We start from the raw sequence: 24,666 nt of genomic DNA on the forward strand, positions 1-24,666 counted from the left end.
TGTATCTAAAAAAATCTACCTAACAAACTTTTATATACAACTCAAATAATCTATCAACAATAATATACAAATAATATGCATAGTATTGGCCATCCTAACACAAAGTGAATTAAAGGCACCCACCTTCTTAATTGAAAAGAAAAACCCACTCAAGTTCCAAAAAGCATCCAATCAAACTATATCTTTCATGTAATTAACAAACATCCTTGTTGAAAATCTCATAAAGATAACTTTAGAAAATTCTTTTTTGAAACTTCCATCAAGGCAATCTTTCACCTTACCAATACCAATCTCCCATGGTCTTTTCTCATGGAGACATAAAATCATTGCATTGTTACAATAGGGCAACATGTGCCACAAGCAAGGGATAGTGTGATTGTACACATTACAATCTTTCCAGCAAATCTCAATTGCAAAATTAGCACCAAAGAGTGATTGGTCACCAACTCAGCCAAACGATTGGATTGCACTCATTAGAAACCTCGGGAATACCAGCAAGAAAATAAGTGAGATACAACATCTCACAACGGCCAACATCACAGCAAAACAAAATTCCCTCCAACTAACGCACGCTCTCAAACCCCGCCAACGTAGAGCAGAAAGGCTCGCAACCACCACTACGAAGATATAGCATAAAATTCTCATGAGAATAAATCCTAGAACTGCCCTAAAAGTTTACACGATAAAACAAACGCTTCACTCAAGCACTCTCGTTCCTAGAACTACACTAAGCCTAGTCGCAGCAATATTCTGAACAAGGACTAAATTATCATACAACAATATCAAGGGTATTACCACAAACCAACCAAAGTGAGCATAACAAAGTACACAAGTCACTTTTGAGAACTTTTGTCGTAGAGAATACCAAAAGAGGCTCTTAAATTGAAGTTCAACAATCTGCCACCAAGGCAAGTATGACAAGTAAGGTTGCCATTTCTCAATAAGGTTTTAAGAAAATTACATCTCATCGTTCACATTGTCCGCAAATGATCCACCACGACTTGCACAGCGCCGCTTTCCAAATACACATGCACCAGGCGTTGAAGAATTCAACAAAACTTCGCGCGGCTCAAGTGCTCTCCACCAAAAAGCACTTCGCGACTTCCATTCAAGTCAAACTGGACCCTCTCTCTGGCACAGGAAACGGATCAGTTGTGCAGACATGTAATCACCTCCCACACAACGCTCATGCTCATCAAAACACGGGGGCTTGACACTACAATCCGACAAGACACCTATAAGGCAAATTAACTTATACACGATACAGAGCGGCACAAAAGAAATGGTTTAAGGCTATCCCACATTGAAGACTGAAAGGAGAAGTGAGGTATCTCAACAATAATGATACGCGTGGGAACACCGAAAGCCACCCAACGCAATACGCAAGCCCCTCAAAACCTAATACATATCCTAACGCATCCCCTGATGCAGCAACCACTGTGCACCGTACAACGAATCAAAATTCCGTATTGGTGGATCTCTCTCTCCCCCGACGTAGAGCTCCCACAGAAAAATTTACCTCCGCCTATGAACACCGCGCAGTGCAACAAAGCTGCTCCGGCCACCCCAAACCCCTGCACCATTGACGAACCCTAATTCAATCCCCTCGAGACTCAAAGGCCCTCTGCAAGTTCCACTGGGCTCCACATCACAGGACTGGTGCCTCTGGAGGACTGTACTCTGGAATATGCCTCCAATGAATGAGGACTTAGTGGATGGGTTTACAGGATGATGGATGTAGTTTATCCCTCATCCTTCTATATTCGGTTGCGCCTATTTCCGACCCCATCTTTCAAACCCCATGGTGTCCCATTGTCCTGTGTCGTTGGGATCCTGTTCGAGAACGTTGGAAAACGTCGGATAACTCATGTTTGCCAAGTCAATTTTGTCCCAGCTCACATTGTTGGCTTTACACAATTGTTGGGGAAAATCAAACTTAAAATCACAAATATGATAAACTTTATCAAATAACATCAATACTAGTTATTTTTAGTAATTATAAACCATTTTCTAGAACGAGATTTAAATTTTTTAAGGACTTGACAGTGGGACACCATGGGGATATAGATATGAGCATTTTATATTTATAGATTTTACTTATTTATTTATAGTTTTAATATGGATATATGATTTCAAAAACTAATGAATAAGCATGTATATATATATATATATATATATATATATATGTGTGTGTGTGTGTGTGTGTGTTATTTTTATTGTTATTGTCATCTTTTACACCTTTTTTTTCATTTTAAAAAAAATATATATTTTAAGTTTTTAAAAAATAAGCCAAAAATCTTATTTATAAAATAAAAAATATGTTTTATATCTTCTCATTAGAATTTCTAATACGCATATTCCATACAATGTGGTGGATAAAAATTACATCACAAATAACCATAAATCAATGTTGTATATGAAAATAATTATACAACTATTTATAGATGTGTAAAATAAAATTTTAAATTATATATATAGAGAGAGAGAGAAAGAAAGAGAAAAAGAAAGAAAGAAAGAAAGAAAGCAAGAAAGAAAGTGAGAGAGAGAGAATAAATGGATAATAAATCTAATAATTTTTTTCTATAAACTATATTAGATTGTTATTTTTCAAACATAGTCTATATAAAATTACTTAATATCAAAATAAAATTTATAGCAAGAAATGATAACTTTGTAATGTAAAGTCATATTTAGGAATATGATAAATTAGTACTAATATTTTTATTTATCTAAGAGTATTTTTGTTTTTGAAACTTATGTAGAATATTTACCTAGTTAATTAATGAAGGTCAACAAAAATAAATTAACTATTAGAAAAATATATGCAGTTAATTTTGCACTATGGAATAGAATCAATTTTCAAAATCTTTATTGGTCATTAGAAATTATTTTATTTGAAGTGATGAATCATATGAAAGAATATTATATATATATATATATATATATATATATGGAGAGAGAGAGAGAGAGAGGGAGAGAGAGAGAAATCTATTTTTGGTTCCTACTTCTTTATCACAATATGAAAGAATCAAAATATTTGTGCAATTCTAATGAATAACATAATCTATTAATCTTAGATTTTTACTATATATATATATATATATATATATATATCTTAAAAATAAGAATCATTTATTACATAAAATTTATATGGTTTAAAATATTATATTTTTGGTGATATTTAAAATAAGTCAAATTACATTATTTAAGTATTGATAAGTAAGAATAAATAAATAATTATAAATAAACAAGTATATTCTTTTTTATATTAAACATTGATCTTATCTAAAAGTAAGAAAAACAAATACTCACTTGTAGAAGGAATTATTTGTTATTTGACAATTTTATTGAATTATATTAATTATTATTATTATTATTATTATTACTTTTGATATTATAAACTATAATGATAGAAAAATCTATAAATAGATTATAAACTTTAAAATTATTATATTTTTATTTAATAAGTATAAACCTATAATTAAATAATATATTATAGAACCAAGAATTATAATAATTATTGTTCTATTAAATATGATTTGATTATATAACTTAGTAAACATATTAAATATTATATTAAAAAACGGTCTATAATTCTTAGATTTACATAAATATGATTATAATTCAAATTTTAGAATTTACTACTTTTGTTTTTTGATCTTTTAACTTTCAAAATTTTAAATCTTTATATAATATATCTATTTGAGTTAATTGTATAAATTCTTTAATAATATTTGGCCTTTTTTGTAGATTAGAAGTCATGACATGTGCATGTTGTATAAAGATAGATACATCTTGTTGCTTGGTCATTTGAAGATATTTTTATTTATTAAGTTTTATTCTTGTAATTGAAATAGTATTTACTCATAATAATCCATTCAAGAACTTCTAAATCTTACAAGGGTCTAAGATGTGAATCATGTTTTCAATCAAAAAATAATCTTAATATGTTTTAACCAAAAAACATGGTCAAAGAATCAATAAAAGCTAAATTATTATCTTAACATTTTTTTACTATTTTCCAATCTACTTATAGATTTTGGAAAACAATTTGGTTGTTAACTACTTGTTATTCTTGCCAATTCATGTGAAGAAACTTGATTTGGTAATTATTCAACTAAGTCTTAGAAATCTTTCTTTTTAAGCATATTCTATATAGTCATTGACTCATGTTTGTAACTCATAGGTCCATAGAGCATGGTTTCTTGCAAACACATATTTTTTCATAGATGTTCATCACCTTCCCCTACATGAACAAGGACAACAATTCCACTCAACTTGTAAGAAAATTCAATCAATTTAGTCACAACACAACACTTATGATAGTGTAACAATGCAATACAAACTATTTTAGCAAAGTCTTGATTTTTTGTTTCTCAAACGGCCTAGCTCTACTACCACAATGAATTAAGCAATGTAACATCAATCACAAATAACAATCATGCTATACTCAGGTGGTGACAAAGGTGAACACCTGTATTAAAATACATCATTCCTCCACCTTCATAGGATCTAGTCTACAATAGACATATTTTCGAGTTATTTCTGGAGAAAGTGCGGCATGGAAAAGGTCCGTTCGCGACATGATACGATACGACAAGCGATGGATTTTGTGGGGGGTCTAGGATTTTGGTATAGGGAAGTGGGCTTGGTGAATTTGGGTAGCTGAGTTTGTAAGTGGGGATTTCAGTGAATCCGTCGCTTCGCAGAAGTGTTCAGGAGAAGTGTAGCAGCAAATTTGTCATGCGATTGTATGACCTGACCTTCTGGTTTGGGGGTGCATGCAAAATGGGAAAGCGTTGAGGGTTAGGAGGGCGTTTGCCAGGATCTCTTACTTCACGGACGTAGAGGCATTTGATGAGGTGTTTCATAACCAAGTCACTGTTGCAGAGATTCGAGTCCGTAAGATTTGAGCACATTTTGACAATTTAGGGTGGGGTTTTTCTCGAAGCCTTTTTTTTTTTTTTTTTTTTTTTTTTTCCTGTTTCCAGAGGGGAATTGTTTGGTGGAGATGGCTGAACTTCGAAAGGACCAACTCCGGCAGAGCTGGATTACAATCTCTGACAAACGTGGGAAGCGGCCGACGGATTTCAGCAGATCGGACAGCCAGAGCAGAGACGGAGCTAGTGTCGGCCCGTGTGCCTTTTGTCATGGATTTGAACACGTAAATGGGCACGAGACATTTGCAATTCGAGACGGTGACCAAGACGATGCACCCGACTGGCGAGTCCGCGTCATTAAGAATAAGTATCCAGCTGTGTCCATGGACGACGGTGAGTTGAAATTAGAGGGGGAGGGAACAGTTTATGGCGCGTGCCGCCTGCCCGGTTTCGGCAGCCACGAAGTTATTATTGAAACTCCCAACCATCAACTGACTCTTCCAGAGCTTCCAGCTTCTCACATAGCTGAGGTACTTTGTCGAGAAGCTTCATGCTCCCAAACTCTTCCTCTTCTCCTTGATTCTTCTGTTTTTCGAGCGATATGCTCGTAATTTCAGTACTGGGCAATTTTTCAATTGTGTTGAGGTCAGTTTAATTGCTTGGAATTGCAAGCGTACCGATCACGCCAGCAGCAGAACCCGCTTGAATGAGACGTGCACGATGATCGGGTGTGAGAAAGGCTTCACAGCAATGAGTACCTAGAGTGAAGCGAATGGTGTAGCAGATCGCCAGGTCTCTTCAAGCGTCGACACTGCCCTGTTGTTGAAGGTGGCTGTGCAATATTGAAGTGAAATTGTGTTGTTGCAGGTGTTAAAAGCGTATCAAGCACGAATAAACTTCTTTCAAAGTGATTCACGATTCAAATTTTGTCAGGTATTTACGCTGGTTGTCGCTCTTCATTTCTAATTGTTTGGCCTCTTGATTTACAAGCCCCGGCATCTGTTGCCCAATCTAGGACAATCTTGTAGCGCTTCACAGGGTTGTGGTCGTGCTCAAATGCTTGCTTATCACCCAGAGCAGGACGACCATTGACACGGCAAAATCGCGATGGGATGCAAATTGACAGGTGTTTAAGAACAGGGGCAACAGAGCTGGAGCATCAATGACCCATTCCCACAGCCAATTGATCGCGTTGCCAGTCATAGCCCACAACAGAATGTGTGAACTCGACGGCTCTCAAGACTACTACAACAAGCACAAGCGGTGCATCTTATGCGACGTTGTGAAACACGATACCCAACTACAACGGAGCCGCCTCATTGACGAGAACGAGCACTTCGTCACCATCGCTCCATACGCGCCCATGTACCCATACGAGATTTGGTTGTTGCCCAAACGCCACGCCTCAAACTACGAAACCATCAACGAAGATGAGGTAACCCACAATGTCATCAACGCATTACTCTGCAGCTCAATGAGATCCAGATTCTTTCAACCTTTCTCGAAGTAAGTGGGCATTGTATGGATTGCCGTTGAGAGAGAGATGTGGGGTGTGTTGATGCCACAGATTCAAGCCATGGCGAGGATGCTGAAGCTGACGCTGCAAAAGATAGACCAGGCATTCAGGTACCCACCATACAATTACACGCTGCAGACGAGTCCGCTGGGGGAGGGGAATTTCAACCTGGCACATTATCACTGGTACCTGGACATAGCCCCGCATTTGACCACTCTCGGCGGATTCGAGATGGGCAGCGGATGCTACATCAATCCTGTTGCTCCGGAGAAAGCCGCCGAGTTCCTCCGCAACTGTAACGTGGGCTCATCGTGAACATCCCTCCCTTCCTGCTCATTTGTTAACTCCATCTCTCCCTCTGTGTTTGTGTATTTGTGTATATTTGTGTATATTTATGCATATATTTATGTGGGTATTGCTAGCAACAGAGGCACAGACTGCGATGTTGATCCGAATAATCGCTTCTGCATTGTCGTTGAGGGCACATTTAATGGCACCCGGAAACTGGGTATTACTGGGATCGATTGCATGGTCAATGGGTTTAGGATTGGGGGTTTAGGGTTAGGGTTTAGGGTTTAGTTTTGAAGTCTTTGTTTTTGATTCGACGGACATGGCGAACTTCTCAAACCTCACTTCGAACAATTGTTGTGCATGCAAGATTCATTACACCATTCCTCTTTTTTAATATTTTCTTTATTTATCGTGGTTTTTAAATTCATTTGGCTGTTTATTATTATCAAGTAGGTTTGTCCATTTGATACGATACAGTTGCCGAATTTGATGGAGGTGCTTTTTTTCTGAGTTGGTGTTGATATATTAGCATGCAAATGTATATATATATATATATATATATATTTATATACTTAATTTTTCAATTTAAAGCATTTGTTAATGAATGTGAAACACATACATGTTTTTTCAATATTTTAATATATTCTTGGTTTGAGATGTTTTGTAATAAATGATTGGTATGTTTTCACATTTGGCCAGAATACATATATATATATATATATATATATATATATAATTCAACTAACTCATTTCAATAATAATAATAATTCATAAAAATTGTCATAGCAAACCATTTAAGATACATTTAGAATAACATTCAATATCATATCTTGTGGTAGATGACTTGGGCTTAAGTAATTTAATGATAGATTTCTGTTTTGATTTTGTGAATAATGGAATATAAATAACAGCATTTTATGAGCAAACGTTTAAAATTTGATTTATAAAAAGTTATTAGTAATTTCAGAAAAAGTTAAAATGATGATAAATTTTTACAACAGAAATTTTCAAAGAGAAATGATACACTAATCTGAAGGTTCATATTGCAACATTTCTGCAATATAGGTATTTTTTTCATTACGTTATCAATGTTTCCAAAATGAAATTTTACAAAATAGTAATAATATAAAGAATTAAAAAAATGCAATTGTATGGTTTGCGATTTTACAATATTATACTTTTTGAAGACTTTGTATCATATGCCAATTTTTTACATCCAAAAAATAAGATATAACTCTAAATTTATTCTAGATTATCTAATTTAAAATTGAAACTAAATTTGTATTGTTTATTACTTTTAATTGTTTATCATTGTTATTTGTAAAACAACAAAAGTAAGGATGACATAATGCATATACAAAAACAAATGAAAGCACTAATCAATACCTAAGAAAAAGAAAAAAACTATAAGTATAAAACAACTGACTATCAACAACTACCTTGTTTCATACAAAAGATAATAGAGATAGTAGGAATACTTTCTGTATTACATCAATTTATATTTCAAGATTCATAACACAAAATTATAAGCATAGAGTTCTTAAATTTTAAAAGATAAGTGGAAAATTACAGATTGACCAAAATGATGACATAGTTCTTCTAAGAGCATCAAATCTTATGAATTTGAATTTTTGTGGCCTACTGGAAAGGATCGTAATAATAATAATAACGATAGTAAAAAAAAATTAAACCACTTAACACTTTAATGATATTTACATTAAAATGAAATGAAACAAAATAATCACTGTTGTTATTTGTTATGTGTCAAAATTAGCATACAGAAATATGACATGAATGGACTCGTTCTGGGTGGCTTATAATTCTATCATCCAGTTGCATTTCAAAGAAAGTCCAACATTCAAAGAAGGAAATTAAGGGTGTCAGTAAACACACGCATACATGGATCCTCATTACTCAATAGTCAATCATAACGCCAATACCACCAGAATGTTTATTGGATCGTTTGTCATCTATATACTTGATACTTTACAGAAAGGTAACTGACCAAGACTTGAAATTACCAAACCACTACCTGTGATCAGAAATAATGAGTGTTACCGCTAATCAACTGAGATGAGAAAACATAGATAGCACAAAGCCTAGAATCTCAAATTCTATGTGCTGAATAATCTGGAACAAGCAGGTCAGCTAAGTACACGGATGATCCGTGGATAAGACAGATGAATGACACAATCGACACTAGTAACCAACGGCAATCCTAAGTGCACAATCCCATATTATTCAGCACCCAAACAGTGAAGTGTAGGAATGTCTTTCAGGAAGGTATTCAGTTGATTTCGACACTCAGCAACCATTGCAAGAGACTCTTTAAGAGGCATTTGGCGTGCAGCCATGATAGCTGCCAGGTATTTACGTCTCGCTAGCTCTAGCTCCTCTTTCTCTTCCTTGGACCCTTCTGACCCGCTGCTCACCTGTTCTTCGCCATTCGGGGCTGGCGTGGAGACCAGAAACGTTGTCTTTTGACGTGCTTCTGATGAGATAGAGGAAACCATATCCACCCGGTGCGGTGGACCTTCCCGGGCTGTGTTTAACTGCTGTGAAGGCACATGAACACAATCTATCAACAGAACCCACATATTACTTCACACATGCACGAACATGCAGGAAGACTCCCTATTAAAATTAAATGTGCCAACGTTCGCGTTAAACCACAACGAATGTACCTGTTCTGACTGGCTGGCATCAACGAGTCCAGCAGCTTCAACCGCATCAAGTTGATAGCGTAAAGTCAAAACCTGGCAACGCAAGGTAGTCAATTCTGCTTCCATGCTACTTGCTTTGTGGCTCCTTTTCACTATACCACGCTCTGCTTGCTCCAATAGTAAATTCAACTCTCCAAGCCCTTGCTGCACATCGGTCATCCCTTGTTAAATGAAGTGGAGCACGATGAAAAGAGTAACTCATCCATTCGTTACATGCGAGACTTGTACTGCCTTCGATCCTGAAATCACTACTTCCTTGCGTACTAGTAGCACCACTGTATGTTTTTTATAATCTACAGGCATTGTGAAAGGGCAATACGGTGATACAGCCCACCTTCCATATGTCTACTATATACGCAACAAAGAAAAGCTGCTACAAACCCAGGTCTGACAGTCAGGTTCATGAAAAAGCTCTTGCTCTATTTATAGAAGAATACTACATTACCCAAAAAATATGGAGAGGAGAGCAGTCACGCACCTGATGTTCACGTAGTTCTAGTTGAGCTGATTGGATATAGCTATCTTTTTCAACCAACTTCTGACGTAGCTGATCGATTTGGGCTTGCAAGAGCTTCATGTCCTCATGCTTCTCATCTTTGCTCTGAACTGCACCATTTCCATGAGATGCGTGCTTTCCTGGCTTACTATTACATTCAAATAGTGCTTCCTGTAAGCCATTACCTTCTGTACTCTTAAATTGCGAACTTGATGTCTGGTTCACGGCATCAGTCTGAGAACCCTGTGAACATAGGGTCTGATTGGAGAGCTGGCCAAGTGTCTCCAATAGGCAGTCCTTTTCCCATAACTTCTGCTTCAATTCCTCAATTTCTTCGAGTAAATGGCGTGAGTCCTGGTTGAAGTCTTCTTGAGCCGGGTCCCTATCAATGCGCCGAAGAATGTTCTCGCTTTCCTCCCATGTACACTCCTCTTTAGAATCTTCATGACTCGGTTCAAGCTTTGGGGACATGGGCACCCTTTTTGATTTCAAGGGATTCTCATAAGACTAAGCCAAAACAACAACGAACGTTGTCAGAACCAATGGTTGTAAAAGAAGCACACTCTCTAAAGTATACTAACATACAATTATAATTTGATGCAGCCTACTGTATCAGTGAATCCCAAATCTTGTTCACCGGGAAAACCCTTCAAGCATATGAGATATCTTTACTGTCAGATAATCAGAAGTTCCATAAAAACCAAGTGTTGATCTATAAAAACTCGGATCATTATTCCTACTCAAAAAACGAAAATCCCCTACGTCACATTGAGGCCCGTTTCATCGAATGTTTGGACATGAGATTCAGCATCCAGTTATAACAACGAAAACCAAGTGAAGACGCAACTGCTAACTGCAGCCAAGCAATGGCAATAGTGGCTACTTTTATCAACCACGTGCGTAAATTTGCATTAAACAAGGCAATGAAAGGGTGAAGACCTTGTACAGATATTTAGGGAGAGGTGCAGGTGTGTAGATCATAGAAGCCTGACGGCCAAACATGCTAGTCCGAGATCCCTGCTGCTCCTGAGCACACATGAAAAATTCTCGAAGTAATTGCAGATCACAGGTCAGAGAAATTAAACACCCCCCCCCCCACCCTGCAAAGAACTTGAAATTTCGATTGACAAAAAGTGTAGTCAATACGCTCAAGAATACAGATATGAGAACCATTCTCATGACATTCCCCCAACCCTTCCGTGAGGAAATTTCAAACTGTCACGGCGACAGAATTTTTGGCAATATGCGTTCCTCACATATTGACACGAGCCCATTCCCTCGACACACACTAGCCATTCCAAGTCATCTAGTCCAACACAATGCCAAAGCTATGAAGTTTCCAAATGTCGCCCAAGAGGAGGTCTGCAAAGCCTGCTTCCCATAACAGACCTATCCAAACCCAACTGCACATTCTGCTCTCCCAACAAAGTTCACCTCCCAATGCGGTCAAGGAACACGAAGGTCGTCAACGTGCAGACAAGAAGCGCACCATAAAAGTCTCCATCAGAGGAATCATCTCCACCAAGTTGCGGTACAATGCGGGGTCGACCTCGGGCGATACCCCACTGCTCCCGGCCATCGCCCCCGGTCCACGAAATGATGCCATGACGACCTTGTCAGCGCTCCCACCTGCTCCAAAACGACGCTTACTTCAATCCTCTCTACAGACACCCAACTCTAGTATTCAATCTCGCTGCAAACTGCCCCCCGCATTGCGTTTCTCCGCTCATCTGTCTGCTTTGGCTGGCATTCAAGCACGACACGAATGATCATGCCTGTGCCTCCTGCGTGCAAATCCCAGCTTCAAACTTCGAAAACCCTGCCCCTCCCCCGTTCTCTCACTCTTCCTTCTCCGCTCCTGCTCTCCGAGGTTCCGCTTTCGTTCATCCGCGTCCTTCTTCGTTCTCCTCCGCTCTCCTTCGTCCACTCTGCACACCTTCACCACCCCTTCAAAAAGTTTGAAAGACATGGTTTCCCACCTTTTCTTTTCTTTTTCTTTTCTTCTTCTCTCTTTTGTACTATTTTGAGGTATTTTTTAAAGGATGCACACGCTGCAAAACATGAGCTTAGGAGACAGTACGTATATATATATATATATATAGATATTTTTTACTCTATTAATCTAACGTATGTAAAAGAATTGGCAAGTTAAAAAAGATGTTTGTTGCTTTGCCACCTAGGATTCATTTTTTTTTTAAATGATACCTTTGGTACTCAGAGCATGTACCAATGGATTTCAAGTCATTTAAAACAATAATATTAGTCAGTGATTTCTTTTCTATCGAGTGGTAATTATTTCTAAAATATACTGTTCTTACGTTGAAGTATGTTTTAAAGAATAAGAAAAAAGAAAAAAATATAAATCATTTTACATGCACAAATTGGAATGATTTTTCCTTGAATGTTGAATATTTGCATATGAAGAAATCATTTAATATTTATTTATAAAAATGTTACAAATAGGACATAGTAGAAACAAAAACAATAATAGTGCACACCATGTATACTTTCAAATGTACTTTAAAATTATAGCATACATGTAAAACATAACAAGGAACAAGAAGGAAACATCAAGAATAGAACAAATAATTCATTGAGGCTAATCAAAGTATTCGATTGTTCATGTTATAAAAATTTATTTAAACTTTCTTTGTATAGGTTAATTTTAGGAAGTGATAATACACACACACACACACACACACACATATATATATATATATATATATATCTATATATATACATTTAACCTATGGTTTATTCAATTACTTTCATGTGTCTGTTGTTTTTGCAAGTATACACATACACATCATTTTCTCAATACGACGTGGGTCGCACCATTGTATCTCAAGAGATCCGAACTACATGAAGGGAATACAAATATTTATTCTGCCTACATCAATACCTGCCAATACCTGGACCTGATCATGGGTGTCACATCTTCCGGTTCTGAAATTAGTATTGGAGGTTGGAGCCTAGGGCCAACCTTTCAGAAATTCTGGGGCGCTCTTGCGAGCACCGCAGGGGGGTTGGAAATAGTTTTCAACCAGCAATTGACGCGTCTCGGTTTTACCTCACTAACTGCGTCATTGCCCCAAGCGCAAAGATGAACAGAGGAGACCAGGCGTTTGGGCTATATACCATAGAGTTCACTCCGAGCGCACAAACGCTATGGGATAAATGTTTAGTTTTCTAAAGTTTCTTTCGGCATTTGGAATCCTCTTGGTTGTGCCATGCGCTCTTGCTCTGTCTCTTCGCTTGTTCTGTAAGTTAGACAACCGATGGAGTAACGATGGAGGGGGCTGTGAACAGAGCTCCTCGAGGGTTATGAACCCTATCACATCACCATTTGGTTTGCTGCTCGTGTAGTTTGGAGCATGTTACGTCTATCGATGCAAGTTTTAGTCGACGAGTAGTGCGTGTAAATTGGCGAATGCAAGTTCTGACTTCATGCATGGTTCAGTCGTACTAGTTCTAAAGGTATGGCATAAGATATCACTCCGTGTTGGATTTTTTTGATCGATTCTGCAAGGTGTTGTAGTCTGTCTCTCATGGAGCGAAGCGCGAGAGTGAGTTGAGTGCGGGGAGATTTCTTTTTGATGCGTACTGGAAGAGATAGAAGAATGGTTGTAGCTTGGGGCCATGTTTGAGAGTATGTTGTTGTCGCTGTAGGAGTAGGTTACGCAATTCCTCCATTGTTGGGTGTGTTCTTGTTCCGGATTTTCTTACCCTAGTTTATCCCTCTCCAGCAGGAATGCGGTAATCGAGACGTGTAGTAATAGCAATTGGCAAGTGAAGCTCCCCTTTCGATATGGCGGAATCACATTTGTTTCAGGAATTTAGCACAGCCCGTGCGATCCCGGTGCGCACGGCGATTCTGTTGAAGGACTCTGGTGATCCTACAACGTTCTCCCTGCGACGGTATGCGCTCTGCTCAACGCTTTGCAGCAGCTTTCGTTTTTTTTTTTATGTGACTTTTTAGTTCTGTTATTTTTTTGGAGGAGTTTCAGAAATTTAGAGCTTTTCTGTGCACGCATTATGTCACTGCTGATCAGTGATGAATCCCTGTCGTTGGTTTCACGGCTCGATTTCAATTTAAGCGTTTCATGTCGACGATACATTTGTATTAAGATGTGCAGGGAAGGAGGTCATTCTCGAGCTGTCTGGAATAATATTTTGTCTGCATTCCTTCCCGAGGCAAGTGTACTAGTGTTTTTTAAGTAGTAGCGAGAGCAAATTTTTTAAAATAAATGCAAGTTATGGGGTTTTCAAGCTCAAAAATAATAAAATTTTAAGGCAACTTCTTTTGAAATCAGCTGGAATCACAGAGACCGTGGAAGAACCTCGTGCGTGGTGTGAGCTTGACTCTTTTATGAGGCTATAGATTTTCTATTCTTGTTTCCTGGTCCTCAAAAGTCTCACATGCATGACTGTAGAGCGGGCTAAACGTCCATTGGACTTAATTTGAGTAGAACCGATAGAGTGCTTTGAGAAGTAGCTACTAAATTAAGTCGTTCTCTGTGGTGATTTTAAGAACTACGTGTTCTCAAATACTGCATTGATTCCACATGCCACCCTGCTCTTCTTCTCTTCATCACATGTACCTTGTGAAATTCACATGTCATTGTAGCTCATGAAGTTTAGGCACTTAGTTTATCACTTAATTTGGATCATTTTGAGGTCTTCTTTTTCTACTGCCTATCGCAAATTTGTCACAGTTTGGTCTTACTGCCGGATATGGAAAGGATGTCCTCGCAAATAACACTAAACTACGATAAGTTCTTTCATGAACAGTGGTTTGCATCGCTTTGAGTTTTCTGCCCTGTTAGCGTTGTGTTGCAAGTTTCCTCAACTTCATGAGTGCATGGGTGCAGGGATATCCTAACAGTGTGACACCAGACTACCTTCCATTTCAAACATGGGACACCTTGCAGGTTCTCTTTACAAAACCCACACAGACGCGGAGAGTGCAGTGAAATCATGTCAAACTGCATTTATTCGAAGATTTGGTATTTGTACACGGTGATAGCTTTGGAAATTTCAGTTTTCGAGATTCCGGCACCTCCTCATCAATCTGCTCTGTATTTGAACCACAGGGCTTGTCTACGTACATCCGCAGCATGCTTTCCACGCAAGTAAGACATGAATACCATATATGAATTAAGATTTCAAATTAGCCCTTCTCCTTCGAAATGTAAGCCTAAGTCCCGCATTCAGAATCTAGAGTAGGAATCTTCATTAAAATGCTCGCGTCTGTACCTTAGGCTCAATGCTAGGCAAGTTACATGTGATGATAGTTCTACATGAACTTGGAGTACATATACATGAGCAAGAGTTTGATTTTATGATATGCACAACAGGCACTCTTGGGCGGTATTGGAGTAGGTGAAACAACTGCCACGGTAGTGGGTGCCACTTTCCTGGTGAGCTGTGATCTTACCTTGTGCTAATAGTGCATTGTTTTCAATACTCTGTGATTTCAATATGTAATAAATTATTCTTTGGATTTTTTTAAAGTGATTGATGATAGAAAATGTGAAAAATGATCCCTTCTGTTTTTTTTTCTGTGACTCTGACAGTGGTTTATGCGGGATTTCACTGGCATGTTGGGGAGTATTCTGTTCACACTTCATCAAGTACGCTGCAACTTGAAAAATTAAGAACTGAACATTGGCGTATGCTTCACAATTGATGTCTTATGGCATTTTAATCAAGTAAACAGTCGTTATCGCACTGATAGTTTTCTTGTAGTCGAAGTACCAAGCTTTATCGAATATTGGACGATGGTTTGCACGTGCAGGGATCGAACTTGGACAGTAGTGCCAAGCAATGGCGCCTAACAGCAGATTTGCTGAATGATGTCGGTAAATTTAGTCCTTCTTTGGTTTATATGTTTTTTTATTCACTGCCGTGTCTTTCTTGTTGTGGCCTACCATGGTTTATCATATTCTGGAATGGACCTGCTCGTAACAGAAACCGGCAACCTCCCATGAGGATTCATCTAGCATTTCCACCTTACAGCTAACTCAACTCTTATGTGCAGGGATGTTGATGGACCTTGTTTCTCCACTCTTTCCTGGTGCCTTCGTGACGATATTGTGCATTGGTAGTATGGCCAGATCTGTTAGTAAGATTACCAAACCCCTAACATAATGTGATTTTAAGCGCGCTTTAGGGGCATTCTTTTGAGCTTCTTCATGAATGTTACGAGCTTTTATTCATGAGTAGGTTGCATGAAACCTAGCTCTGAAATTGCAGAACTGGAAATGCCAATGCAGCGGGCGTTGCAAGTGGAGCAACACGGGCTGCCTTGACACAGCACTTCGCCCTTCGGAAGAATGCCGCAGATGTTTCTGCCAAGGTACTTCTTTAGTAACTTACAATCTTTATTCGTGTGAAACGTTCTTGTTTACCTATTCATGTTAGAGGTTAGCATATGATAGCTTTTCTAAATTTTTATCAATTAACATGCGATATTCTGTTTTAGTTGTTACGATCTAGTGTTTGTTATGAAGTCAACGCTAGGACCTAGGACATTCACTTAAAGAATACCCAATTGTCGTTGCATGATTGGGAGAGTCAGGAAGGAGTATAATACCAGCTATCTTAATGATATTGTGCTACTGGCTCAGGTTATAATATTCGATTCTTTTGCAGGAGGGTAGCCAGGAAACTGCTGCAACCATGGTTGGAATGCTACTAGGCATGGTCTTAGCACGATTGACAGCAGAAAATGTGGTTGCCCTTTGGGTTTCCTTTCTCCTCCTGACGGCTTTCCATATGTATGGTGAGTTTCTTTGTAAAGGCTTTATTGCAACCATGCAACTAAGTCCCAGTGCTACAACTTGTAACACTAGATTAGGAGTTTTTGTTTGTAGTGATTTATCATTCGAATGATCTAAGCTTTTTTTTTAATCCTTGCATCCCTACTTCATATGGTTCCTTACATATATGAAAGTGTGATGACGATGGTTTTATTTCTACATCTCTTGATGTTTTTTAACACCTTGAAGTCAATTTTGGGTGGTAATGAAATGATCAGCAAATTACAGGGCAGTTCGGTCCCTTTGTCTGACCAGCTTAAACGCTGAAAGAACTTCTATTGTTTTGAGCGCTTTCAAGGAAGGCAGAAAAGGTATTTGATATGTTCCAACACAATCCCCGTAATATTTGCTCTTCTTATGTTTGAGAAACTTTCAAGAATCAAATCGTAGTCAACATAAGACCTCTTAAGCAGTCATGCACTAATTTAATGCTCACGTCTTCTCTTGTTGTAGAGGGGGAACTCGCAAGTTTGTGAAATTCTACTTGAATGTCTCTTGAACTGCAAGTGCATGCACTTCCTTTGCCACCTCCAATTCATGCATTGGGTTGGTGTCTAAATGTGCAGTTCCAACTCCTAGAGAAGTTGCAGACCAAGAACATCTGCTTCCACGAATTCCTAGGCTTCCGTGGCAGAAACAACGTGCTGGAGATGCTTGGTTGCCAAAATCCATACGTTTTGGTGTTCAAATCTCCTCTCTGAAGTTGGATGATGGGTTTGTGGCGAACTCATACCCAAGACTGCTTCCTAACCTTCTGTCTGTATGGTTAACACTGGTTTTGAAACCGTGGTCCCATGCAATTCTTCATTTTGTCATTTGGACCTAAGTCGTTCAATGGTTGGACTTTTGCAGCTGGAAAAGTTTTCTATCATTGGTGGAGCGGTATTCAAGAGGTTAAGTTATTGAGTGACACCTGCAGAACAGTATGTTTCAAGGAAATGGCGAAAGATATTAACCCTTGTGTTGGTTAGCTCATGGATCGAGGGACTGTACGTCTTTGTCGTGTGGTGAGATGTATGTTGCACGCAGGTCGGATAGTGAAACTCTTCCTTATCTGAAGACGTGCATGTTCCTGTGATAGCAGATCCATACCTGATGGTTCCAAAAGGTGCAATTGTCCACGTTGTTCTGCACAAACTGGCAACTCCACAGGATTTCCTGCACGGCTATGTGCACGCCCTTTGTCTAGCCGATCTTCAATTGCGATCACCAGCCGATCAATCGGAGGAACTAGCTATCTCGTGGATGAAGAATAACTACACTGCATTCCTGGACTCTGTAAGCTAATTTATCTTCCTCAGAGTCCAGTGTCTTCCATAGGACTCCGATTGCTAAATTTCAACATTGGCTGGGTTCAGAGCCGCGCAGGGATTTGATGGAATTTCTAGATGAAAAGCAATATAGAACCTGAATGAGGATGTGGCAGCGCCAAATGTGCATCGCAAGGCGAATTCGAATTGCCATAGACTGCTAAAAAAATCTATTAAGAAAGCACCTAACCTCATCAACAGACTTTTTAGCAGCTTAAGAGCTCCCTTAAAGTGTATTTAAAATGCTTGATGTTGCCTTCTTCACCAGGGATTCAAGCAACCATGATTTTCGCTCTGACTCTCCTGTATTATATGCGACATTAATTAGAAAAAGCTCTTGTTTGGCAGCTTGGAAAGTCAGGTTGGGCTACAGACCGTATTCTGGTGGAAACAGGTGAATGGCGGGCAGAATGGATCACCGGGCAGAAGCAGGAGTAACTGTCCACAGAGCTGCACCTAATGGTATCCTCGCTAACAGGACATGGAGTTAGCAGACATCCTCTTTTCCATTTAGAAGAAAACGTGCAGGTTTTCTCATTTCTGACATTGCAACCACACTCCAGTAATTTGTGAAGTTTCTGAGGTGGAGCAGTTATGAAGTTCTAGTTGTACACACATTGTGTTTCTTATTTGCATGTTGTCCATTCTCTCAAGAAGTACAGATAAATCACAGATGCGTGAGGTGAATGAGAATCTATCAATTTCAAAGCATATTATATGTTCAACCCAGCAGGGCATGAATCATGATCACGATCATTAATGCCATTCAGTTCAACTTTAGTACTAGCCATCTCCCCTTGCTCACATACTGTCAAGCGCATTCTTAATCGGTTTGTGCCGAGTTGAGATTAATCCTTAACTATCCTAACTATGACATTCATTCCAACTAGTAGAACCCTCTAATATTGTATCTGTGGGTGTCAACCTTCCATAGCTCATTTTGATATGTGGGTATAAACTGTGTGAAAGAAACACCAACGGTTTCGTATAACAAAAAAGGTTTGCCTAACAGTTCGTCAATACGTTGGAAATTCAAGTTTACAATGGACTACTGTCCGGAGTTAGTTCGAAAAGTATTTGTTTATCATTAAATTGGTATTTCTGTCACATATTTCCAGACGACTTTTATAACCTTGTACTTCTATAATGTATGTATCATTACCTGTTCGTTTGGCAACATGTCCCAATGTTTCTCTCTGGCTTTCTCTTCATGGGTTTGAGTTTCAATCGCTCCCGATTCTGGGTTAAGTACGGCTTTTATCGAAGAGCCTCATGGCTCTGGGGTTCTGCTTCCGGTTCAAGGTACATAATTGTGTCTTCCTCATATTGCTGTGCCATCCTGCTTCAGAAGAACTACAGACGCCTTTCTCTCTCTTGTCTTCATTACCCAATAGTAACAGATTTCGGAGTTGAAGTAGGAGCTTCGTCTTAATAGGACGTCGCAAGAACTGGCAGTTTGGGTGGATCAAACTTAGTAAGGCACATTTCACGAAAAGTGCATGCAATGTTGGCATAATTTGCATGAAGTAGCCACGTTGAGAAGATTAGAGGAAGGTCTAAGTAAAGGTGGTGAATTGGGTCTTACGGATTTGTAAGAATTACGCCAGAGCTTGCTGCGTTCGTGAAGCACCCAACCGGAGGAGTGGAGACGGCATCAAAATGAGTCCAAATCCTCACGCAACTCAAACAAGCTGAGCTGATCCAGCATAAACCCAGTGATGGTCTGCACGTCTTTGTACTGTTGCTGTACACGCTCAATAATTTCCTTCACGCTGTTTGCATCCGTTATCACATTGCTGGATTGCAGGGGTTTTACAAAGCTTGGTTGCATGAAGTAATGCTCCAACCTCATGTACTCTTCTCCCATCCCTTTGCCGAACACCTCGTCCACGCACGCAACCGCGAGCTCGTATTTCACATGCAAAGTCGGCAACTGTGGCGCCCCTGCTCTGTCCAGTTTCTTCAAAATCCGTGCCACTTCGGCCTTGAAATCATTGTGCTTACACTCCTCGACAGTGTACATGCGACCTTCTTCGAACGCTTCCCTGTATTTGGAATTCAAAAGGTATGACATCCTCTGTTGAATTGTCACTGAGCATTTGCATTCTTGATGCCAGAGCTTGCTTATGAACTTCAAATCCGATGCCTTCTGGTTCTCGTCTGCCGGCAGTTTGTGCAGCTGAACCTTTCTCTGTGAATCTCTTTCTGAAAGATCTTCAGAGCTTTGGGGCCTGTCCTGATCTGGTGTCGATATTTCAAACTTATTTATCCTAGTATCTTTAGAGTCTTGCGAATGGTGATGCGTCTGTTTTGCTAACGGTTGCAATTTTTCAGAGAATGATGTTAGCGGACACTCGCCGAACTTCGTTGGATTGTGTCTCTTTTCAGGAGACCTTGTGACAAGCACCTCTCGGTGATGGTCCTTCGCAAAGGGCTTCGACGTCAATGCAGATTTCGGTCGAGCTGAACCGTTCGCCGAAGATGCCGTGAGAGAATTTCTCGATGATGGGTCAAATTCCCTTGAGCCTGCTTCTTGCTTGCTGAATTTGGGTAAGTTGGGTGTTCGATGTCTGATATTCATGCTTTTCGGCGGCATCATGAAAATCTGGCTCGCTTGCCTTGATCTCCCTTCAGCCAACTTGCGCTGGAGCATGTGGGATGGAGAGATGTATTCCATTAGGTAGTTATCAGAAGAGTCGTTAGCTTTGTACATGGGTGTACGAATGATAGCACGCGGAATTTCGGTCCCAGCTCCAGCGCGAGGCTCAAGGGCCTGAAGTTGTTGCGCATAATTCAGGACAAAGCCATGGGATTGCGGTGTCGTTAGCCTCGGCACTGTCATGCGTGTAGCAGACAGATAATGCCGCATTCTTCTCAAAGCCGTTAGCAATGCTCTACTCTGATGTCTCGTTCCATAGTGTGTCCCTTCTGAAGAAATAGCTTCAGATGAAATGTTACGAACAGGTTCTGAACGCGTGATATACCTCGTACCATTGAAAGTGTAATCAATGGATGCAGTCCGAAATGTTAAGCTTGTTCTTTATCTACAATTCCCCTAAAACAATATTGAACAGCAGGTGAAAGTGACGCTTCAGATGAGTCAAAAGGAAAGGCGAATCGAGAAGTAACACAGATGCGCATTAACCAGTCGTTCACAGGAGTAGAATGAGTAGGAGCCACACGAAGCGAAGTTTGATAGCATGCGTTGGATTTGTCACTTCCTCTCTTCAGCGAGTACCAGTGACGTTAGATTTGAAAGGAACAAAAAGAGGAAGAATCCAATAGTTCCACCGTCCCACATCTCTCCAGCAAGGTGTGAGTTTTGTATCTTGCCTCATCGACAGTATTCTAATTTTAACTATACTCCCAACATACTGCCGTCCATCCCTGACAATTGTTAGTAACCAACATAGTTAAAGCGATTAGTCTCGCGCTATGATAAAGGAATATGCACGCTATAAAGAAAAGTTAAACGACACAACAGGTTTCCTCTACATTCGTAAAGAAGATAAGTTGAATACATACAGATACTCAAAAGTATGATCAAAAGCACCACTTTCCTATTAAGCTCCACTTGCACAAGTTCGATTACAATGAGATGTGTATGTAGCCAAAACCCGAAGTATTGGGTTTCAAAAGTATTGAGTATCTACAATTCAACTGAAAACACCCTCTTCATAACATGTACGTAATGAATCGCCTCTGTGGGATTCCCGTATCAGGATAGAAGTTTATGCGAAAAGGCACCGTTGAGATTCTCTGTTAGAAAGCGTACTGAACAACTTCATCTTTAGACAGTTTCCGCGTTTTGTGTTGCCAATGACAGGTCTGATTTGTCGAGATGAGGCTTGAGAAAGAGATTGATATATTCCTTCCTGAGGTAGATACACAGAAAAAAATCAATAATCATAGAATGACGGCGGCAGAGAACTGCACCACCTACACGAAACTGCAAAAGTTCTGCTTAATATTGAGTTGCATGCTAGGGTCAGGATGTAGTTCAGCTAGTAATTACGAATTTGGCGTGTGATTAGAGCTCCATCTTGGACTAGAAAACTCACCTAACGGGATGCTCATCTTGAGGTCGGTTATATGGGGTCCAGATTGGTTCACCTACAAACAGCCTCATTGCCTGCAACAAATGCAACAATTCGAGAGAGGTTTCAGAGCCTCGACCGAGCTGAGCAAGTTCAGCATCAAATGATGAGAATTCAGTAATGCCTAACGTGACAATTTAGAAGGAATAAAACCCCGAACAGATAAATGCATAAACCTTGAGATAATTGTTCGCGTCCAGAGAGAACCGATGGTAACATCCTGCGGGCAACACAATCATGTCTCCTTTATGCACCCATATTCGAATCCAACGGTCTTCTGGGTCGCGAACATCAAAGTAGCCTGTAAAATAACTTCAGGTATAAGTGTCCAATTTACAACGTCAGCCATTGGTGCAGATTAGAGTAATACAGAATGCCCGATTCTTCGAAAATTCATTCTATTACAAGAGAAGACTAACCCGGTTTTATTGAAACATTAAAACGGAGGGCATATCGAGCAAATAAGGTAGCAAAGTAACGATCCTAAAGCACTCACCACTGCCATCCAGGCAATAACGGATCTCTTCATCCGTATGAATGTGCTCCTCATAGAAGTTTTTTATTTTCGTCTCATAATTGGGTAACGCTTCAGGAGACACATCCACAAAATCCTCATAACTATACCCTCTTTCTTTCCGGATGTGTTTCAGGTCAGGATCCGTTTCATAATTATCAGCATCAAGAACCCAATGTAAAATACCAAGCTCTGTAAAAATAAAAAAAACAAATCAAAACATTCTGACGAGTGTTAAGTAAGAAGTTGAGTACATAGCATTCCAACCAAGCTCTATAAGGTGTGGCCGAATTTCTTGGTGTAAAGGCAGTAAAGACAACTATTCACACACTTACAATTGATTGTGATGTTCATCTTCCTTCAAATAGAAAAAAGACATTACAACACTATGAATTGGCGTGTACTTCAATGAAGTAAAGTCTGTCGTTAAGGTACCTGCAAGCTTTTTCAAAGAAACATACTCAGGTGGGTTGCGATGGTGAGGCATTCGTTGGTCTTCCGCTGAATCATCCATGTACCAAGCCTCCATGAGCGGTCTCTGCACCTAAAGAAACCAATTTCCTCTTCGTGAACACCTTATACCATTCTATGCCATCCTGACTTTAATGACTTTAACATCAGTCAAATCTGTAAGACTCAATAAGAGGAACTGGTAGCTAAAGAAAAACCCTAGCTCATATCCGAGTACACAAATGTGACTCATAGACGAAAGAGTTGCACTCACACGCACACCAAACGTTTATAGCTTATCGTAAGCACCAGAATCGATCCTTTTGGAGAGACTCAAAATTGATAAGCAGGCGTCAGATTTGATCGTCACGATTCAAAAGAAACATAGAAACTTAAAGAAGAAAAATTACAACGACAATTATAAAATCTCTGTAGACAAGTGAGAGATAATATGGCACTGCATCGTACCACAAATATTACAGCAGAAGATGTTAAAAGCCATCCACCTATTGTTACAAGCACTATGACATGAAATTCCTCCCCCACGTCTCTAAGTCATCAACTAACCAAAACTCTAAGTTGCCAGATTTTACGTTGACGAGCCCAAAAAAAATTCTTCCCAACAGAGAGCCTTAGGGTTAGCAATAACTGCAGCACTCCAAGGTCTAGGAATCTCAACCGAGTAATCTCATCACAGAACCACCACAAGAGCCAAAACCACTGCACTGCAACACCCACAACCGCAATCACACTACAATCACGCACGAACACCTCAGCTCTGTCGCGGAGAAACAAACCTCCAAACCCATGGCGCGAACCCCGTCAAAGCTCCTCCCCAATGTGAGAAATCGACTGCCCTCTTAGCACCCGAGCTTCCGGAGAGCTCAACAACCTGAACGCTGTCGGCCTGGCTCCCGCTGTCCTCCCTACTCCAACAACTCAACCACTCGATGTCAACGGACTATGAGATTCAGGACGGCGGTACAGGTGGTTTGTTCTAATCTTAAACAAAGAAGAAAACGAGGATCCTGGGTGCGATTACGATCTTGAGCTGTCGACAGACGAGCAGTGCAACGTAAATCCGTGTCGAGAGATCTCTTCGTGTACCGAAGGACCCACAAATTCATGGATTTCGGCGACCTGAGCAGCCGCCTCTCCTTCGCATCCCACGCCGGCATCCTCGCCCGAAGATTCCTCGAATATTACGTTCGATAAGTGGCTGAAAACAGAAGCATTCATCACTGTTTCTGTACATTTCGCTGTTTCACGAGGTGATGAAAAGTGCCTTTTCTTGTTTTACGTTGTTTGTTGGGTTGAATGATGCTTGAATGAGCATGAATTTTCCAAATTGGGGTAGCATGACTATGTGAAAGGAAAGTGGAGTTGTTGTGATAGTATGGTTTTGTGTACATTGGAAAAGTAGAGGTTTAGTATTTTAAAATTTTTGGGTTTTATTTTGTTGGCATGTTAATCAGAAAATAGTTTAAATAATTGATCTTGAAAGAAATCATGGTTGATATTTGCATATATAAGTATAAAGTACATTCAAACGTACTCTGAAAAAGGGA

General features: G+C 39.5%; 5 protein-coding genes, 1 long non-coding RNA gene and 1 other non-coding gene across 23 annotated transcripts; 2 read left to right on the top strand and 5 right to left on the bottom strand.

Annotated features, from left to right (window-relative positions):
• Positions 1 to 847: 847 nt before the first annotated feature.
• LOC112294244 (uncharacterized) lies at positions 848 to 1,759 on the bottom strand. Of its 2 annotated transcripts, none has more exons than XR_002973277.3 (2): positions 1,520 to 1,759; positions 848 to 1,131 (listed from the first exon to the last, which is right to left on the bottom strand). It is a non-coding gene; the product is annotated as an uncharacterized LOC112294244 (long non-coding RNA). The 2 variants fall into 2 exon arrangements; XR_016498004.1 differs by having other exon boundaries at positions 1,303 to 1,759.
• Positions 1,760 to 4,691: 2,932 nt separating this feature from the next.
• On the top strand, positions 4,692 to 7,083 carry LOC112294130 (ADP-glucose phosphorylase). The gene is made up of 4 exons (XM_024544321.3): positions 4,692 to 5,410; positions 5,748 to 5,813; positions 6,007 to 6,315; positions 6,448 to 7,083. The coding sequence occupies exons 1-4, from the start codon at positions 5,012 to 5,014 to the stop codon at positions 6,709 to 6,711; spliced, it is 1,038 nt and encodes a 345-aa protein (XP_024400089.1). The 5' UTR covers positions 4,692 to 5,011; the 3' UTR covers positions 6,712 to 7,083.
• A 1,532-nt stretch (positions 7,084 to 8,615) lies between these two features.
• On the bottom strand, positions 8,616 to 11,742 carry LOC112294087 (uncharacterized). 3 transcript variants are annotated; one of them, XM_024544236.3, is made up of 5 exons: positions 11,396 to 11,742; positions 10,846 to 10,932; positions 9,889 to 10,413; positions 9,372 to 9,554; positions 8,616 to 9,242 (listed from the first exon to the last, which is right to left on the bottom strand). In XM_024544236.3, exons 1-5 carry the CDS (start codon positions 11,510 to 11,512, stop codon positions 8,925 to 8,927), a joined length of 1,230 nt encoding a protein of 409 aa, XP_024400004.1. In that variant the 5' UTR covers positions 11,513 to 11,742; the 3' UTR covers positions 8,616 to 8,924. The 3 variants fall into 3 exon arrangements, with proteins under 3 accessions (XP_024400004.1, XP_073396074.1, XP_073396076.1); XM_073539973.1 differs by having other exon boundaries at positions 8,616 to 9,239; positions 11,396 to 11,725; XM_073539975.2 differs by having other exon boundaries at positions 8,616 to 9,265; positions 11,396 to 11,725.
• A 1,128-nt stretch (positions 11,743 to 12,870) lies between these two features.
• Positions 12,871 to 13,011, bottom strand: LOC112294914 (U4 spliceosomal RNA). Its single transcript, XR_002973484.1, has one exon. It is a non-coding gene; the product is annotated as a U4 spliceosomal RNA (small nuclear RNA).
• A 39-nt stretch (positions 13,012 to 13,050) lies between these two features.
• Positions 13,051 to 18,652, top strand: LOC112294367 (protein root UVB sensitive 3). 8 transcript variants are annotated; one of them, XM_024544693.3, is made up of 16 exons: positions 13,051 to 13,383; positions 13,656 to 13,824; positions 14,043 to 14,100; positions 14,778 to 14,837; positions 15,000 to 15,038; positions 15,264 to 15,326; positions 15,483 to 15,539; positions 15,704 to 15,767; positions 15,947 to 16,030; positions 16,182 to 16,264; positions 16,561 to 16,690; positions 16,946 to 17,038; positions 17,294 to 17,441; positions 17,580 to 17,620; positions 17,812 to 18,005; positions 18,386 to 18,652. In XM_024544693.3, exons 2-16 carry the CDS (start codon positions 13,715 to 13,717, stop codon positions 18,473 to 18,475), a joined length of 1,314 nt encoding a protein of 437 aa, XP_024400461.1. In that variant the 5' UTR covers positions 13,051 to 13,383; positions 13,656 to 13,714; the 3' UTR covers positions 18,476 to 18,652. The 8 variants fall into 8 exon arrangements, 6 of the variants coding, with proteins under 6 accessions (XP_024400461.1, XP_024400460.1, XP_024400464.1 ...); XR_016498006.1 differs by having other exon boundaries at positions 13,079 to 13,383; positions 13,653 to 13,824; positions 17,580 to 17,650; XM_024544692.3 differs by having other exon boundaries at positions 13,079 to 13,383; positions 13,653 to 13,824.
• Positions 18,653 to 18,950: 298 nt separating this feature from the next.
• On the bottom strand, positions 18,951 to 21,424 carry LOC149987570 (uncharacterized). Its single transcript, XM_090243857.1, has 2 exons — positions 19,623 to 21,424; positions 18,951 to 19,485 (listed from the first exon to the last, which is right to left on the bottom strand). The coding sequence occupies exon 1, from the start codon at positions 20,904 to 20,906 to the stop codon at positions 19,692 to 19,694; it is 1,215 nt and encodes a 404-aa protein (XP_090099983.1). The 5' UTR covers positions 20,907 to 21,424; the 3' UTR covers positions 18,951 to 19,485; positions 19,623 to 19,691.
• Positions 21,425 to 21,577: 153 nt separating this feature from the next.
• LOC112294371 (acireductone dioxygenase 3) lies at positions 21,578 to 24,233 on the bottom strand. Of its 7 annotated transcripts, none has more exons than XM_024544704.3 (6): positions 23,896 to 24,233; positions 23,084 to 23,192; positions 22,631 to 22,840; positions 22,311 to 22,435; positions 22,099 to 22,169; positions 21,578 to 21,912 (listed from the first exon to the last, which is right to left on the bottom strand). In XM_024544704.3, exons 1-6 carry the CDS (start codon positions 23,905 to 23,907, stop codon positions 21,828 to 21,830), a joined length of 612 nt encoding a protein of 203 aa, XP_024400472.1. In that variant the 5' UTR covers positions 23,908 to 24,233; the 3' UTR covers positions 21,578 to 21,827. The 7 variants fall into 7 exon arrangements, with proteins under 7 accessions (XP_024400472.1, XP_024400473.1, XP_090099984.1 ...); XM_024544705.3 differs by having other exon boundaries at positions 23,084 to 23,186; positions 23,896 to 24,220; XM_090243858.1 differs by lacking the exon at positions 23,896 to 24,233 and adding an exon at positions 23,778 to 23,798 and having other exon boundaries at positions 23,084 to 23,186.
• Positions 24,234 to 24,666: the final 433 nt, after the last annotated feature.

This window comes from Physcomitrium patens, chromosome 17, assembly GCF_059467195.1.
Source record: "Physcomitrium patens ecotype Gransden chromosome 17, ASM5946719v1, whole genome shotgun sequence".
Taxonomy (NCBI): domain Eukaryota; kingdom Viridiplantae; phylum Streptophyta; class Bryopsida; order Funariales; family Funariaceae; genus Physcomitrium; species Physcomitrium patens.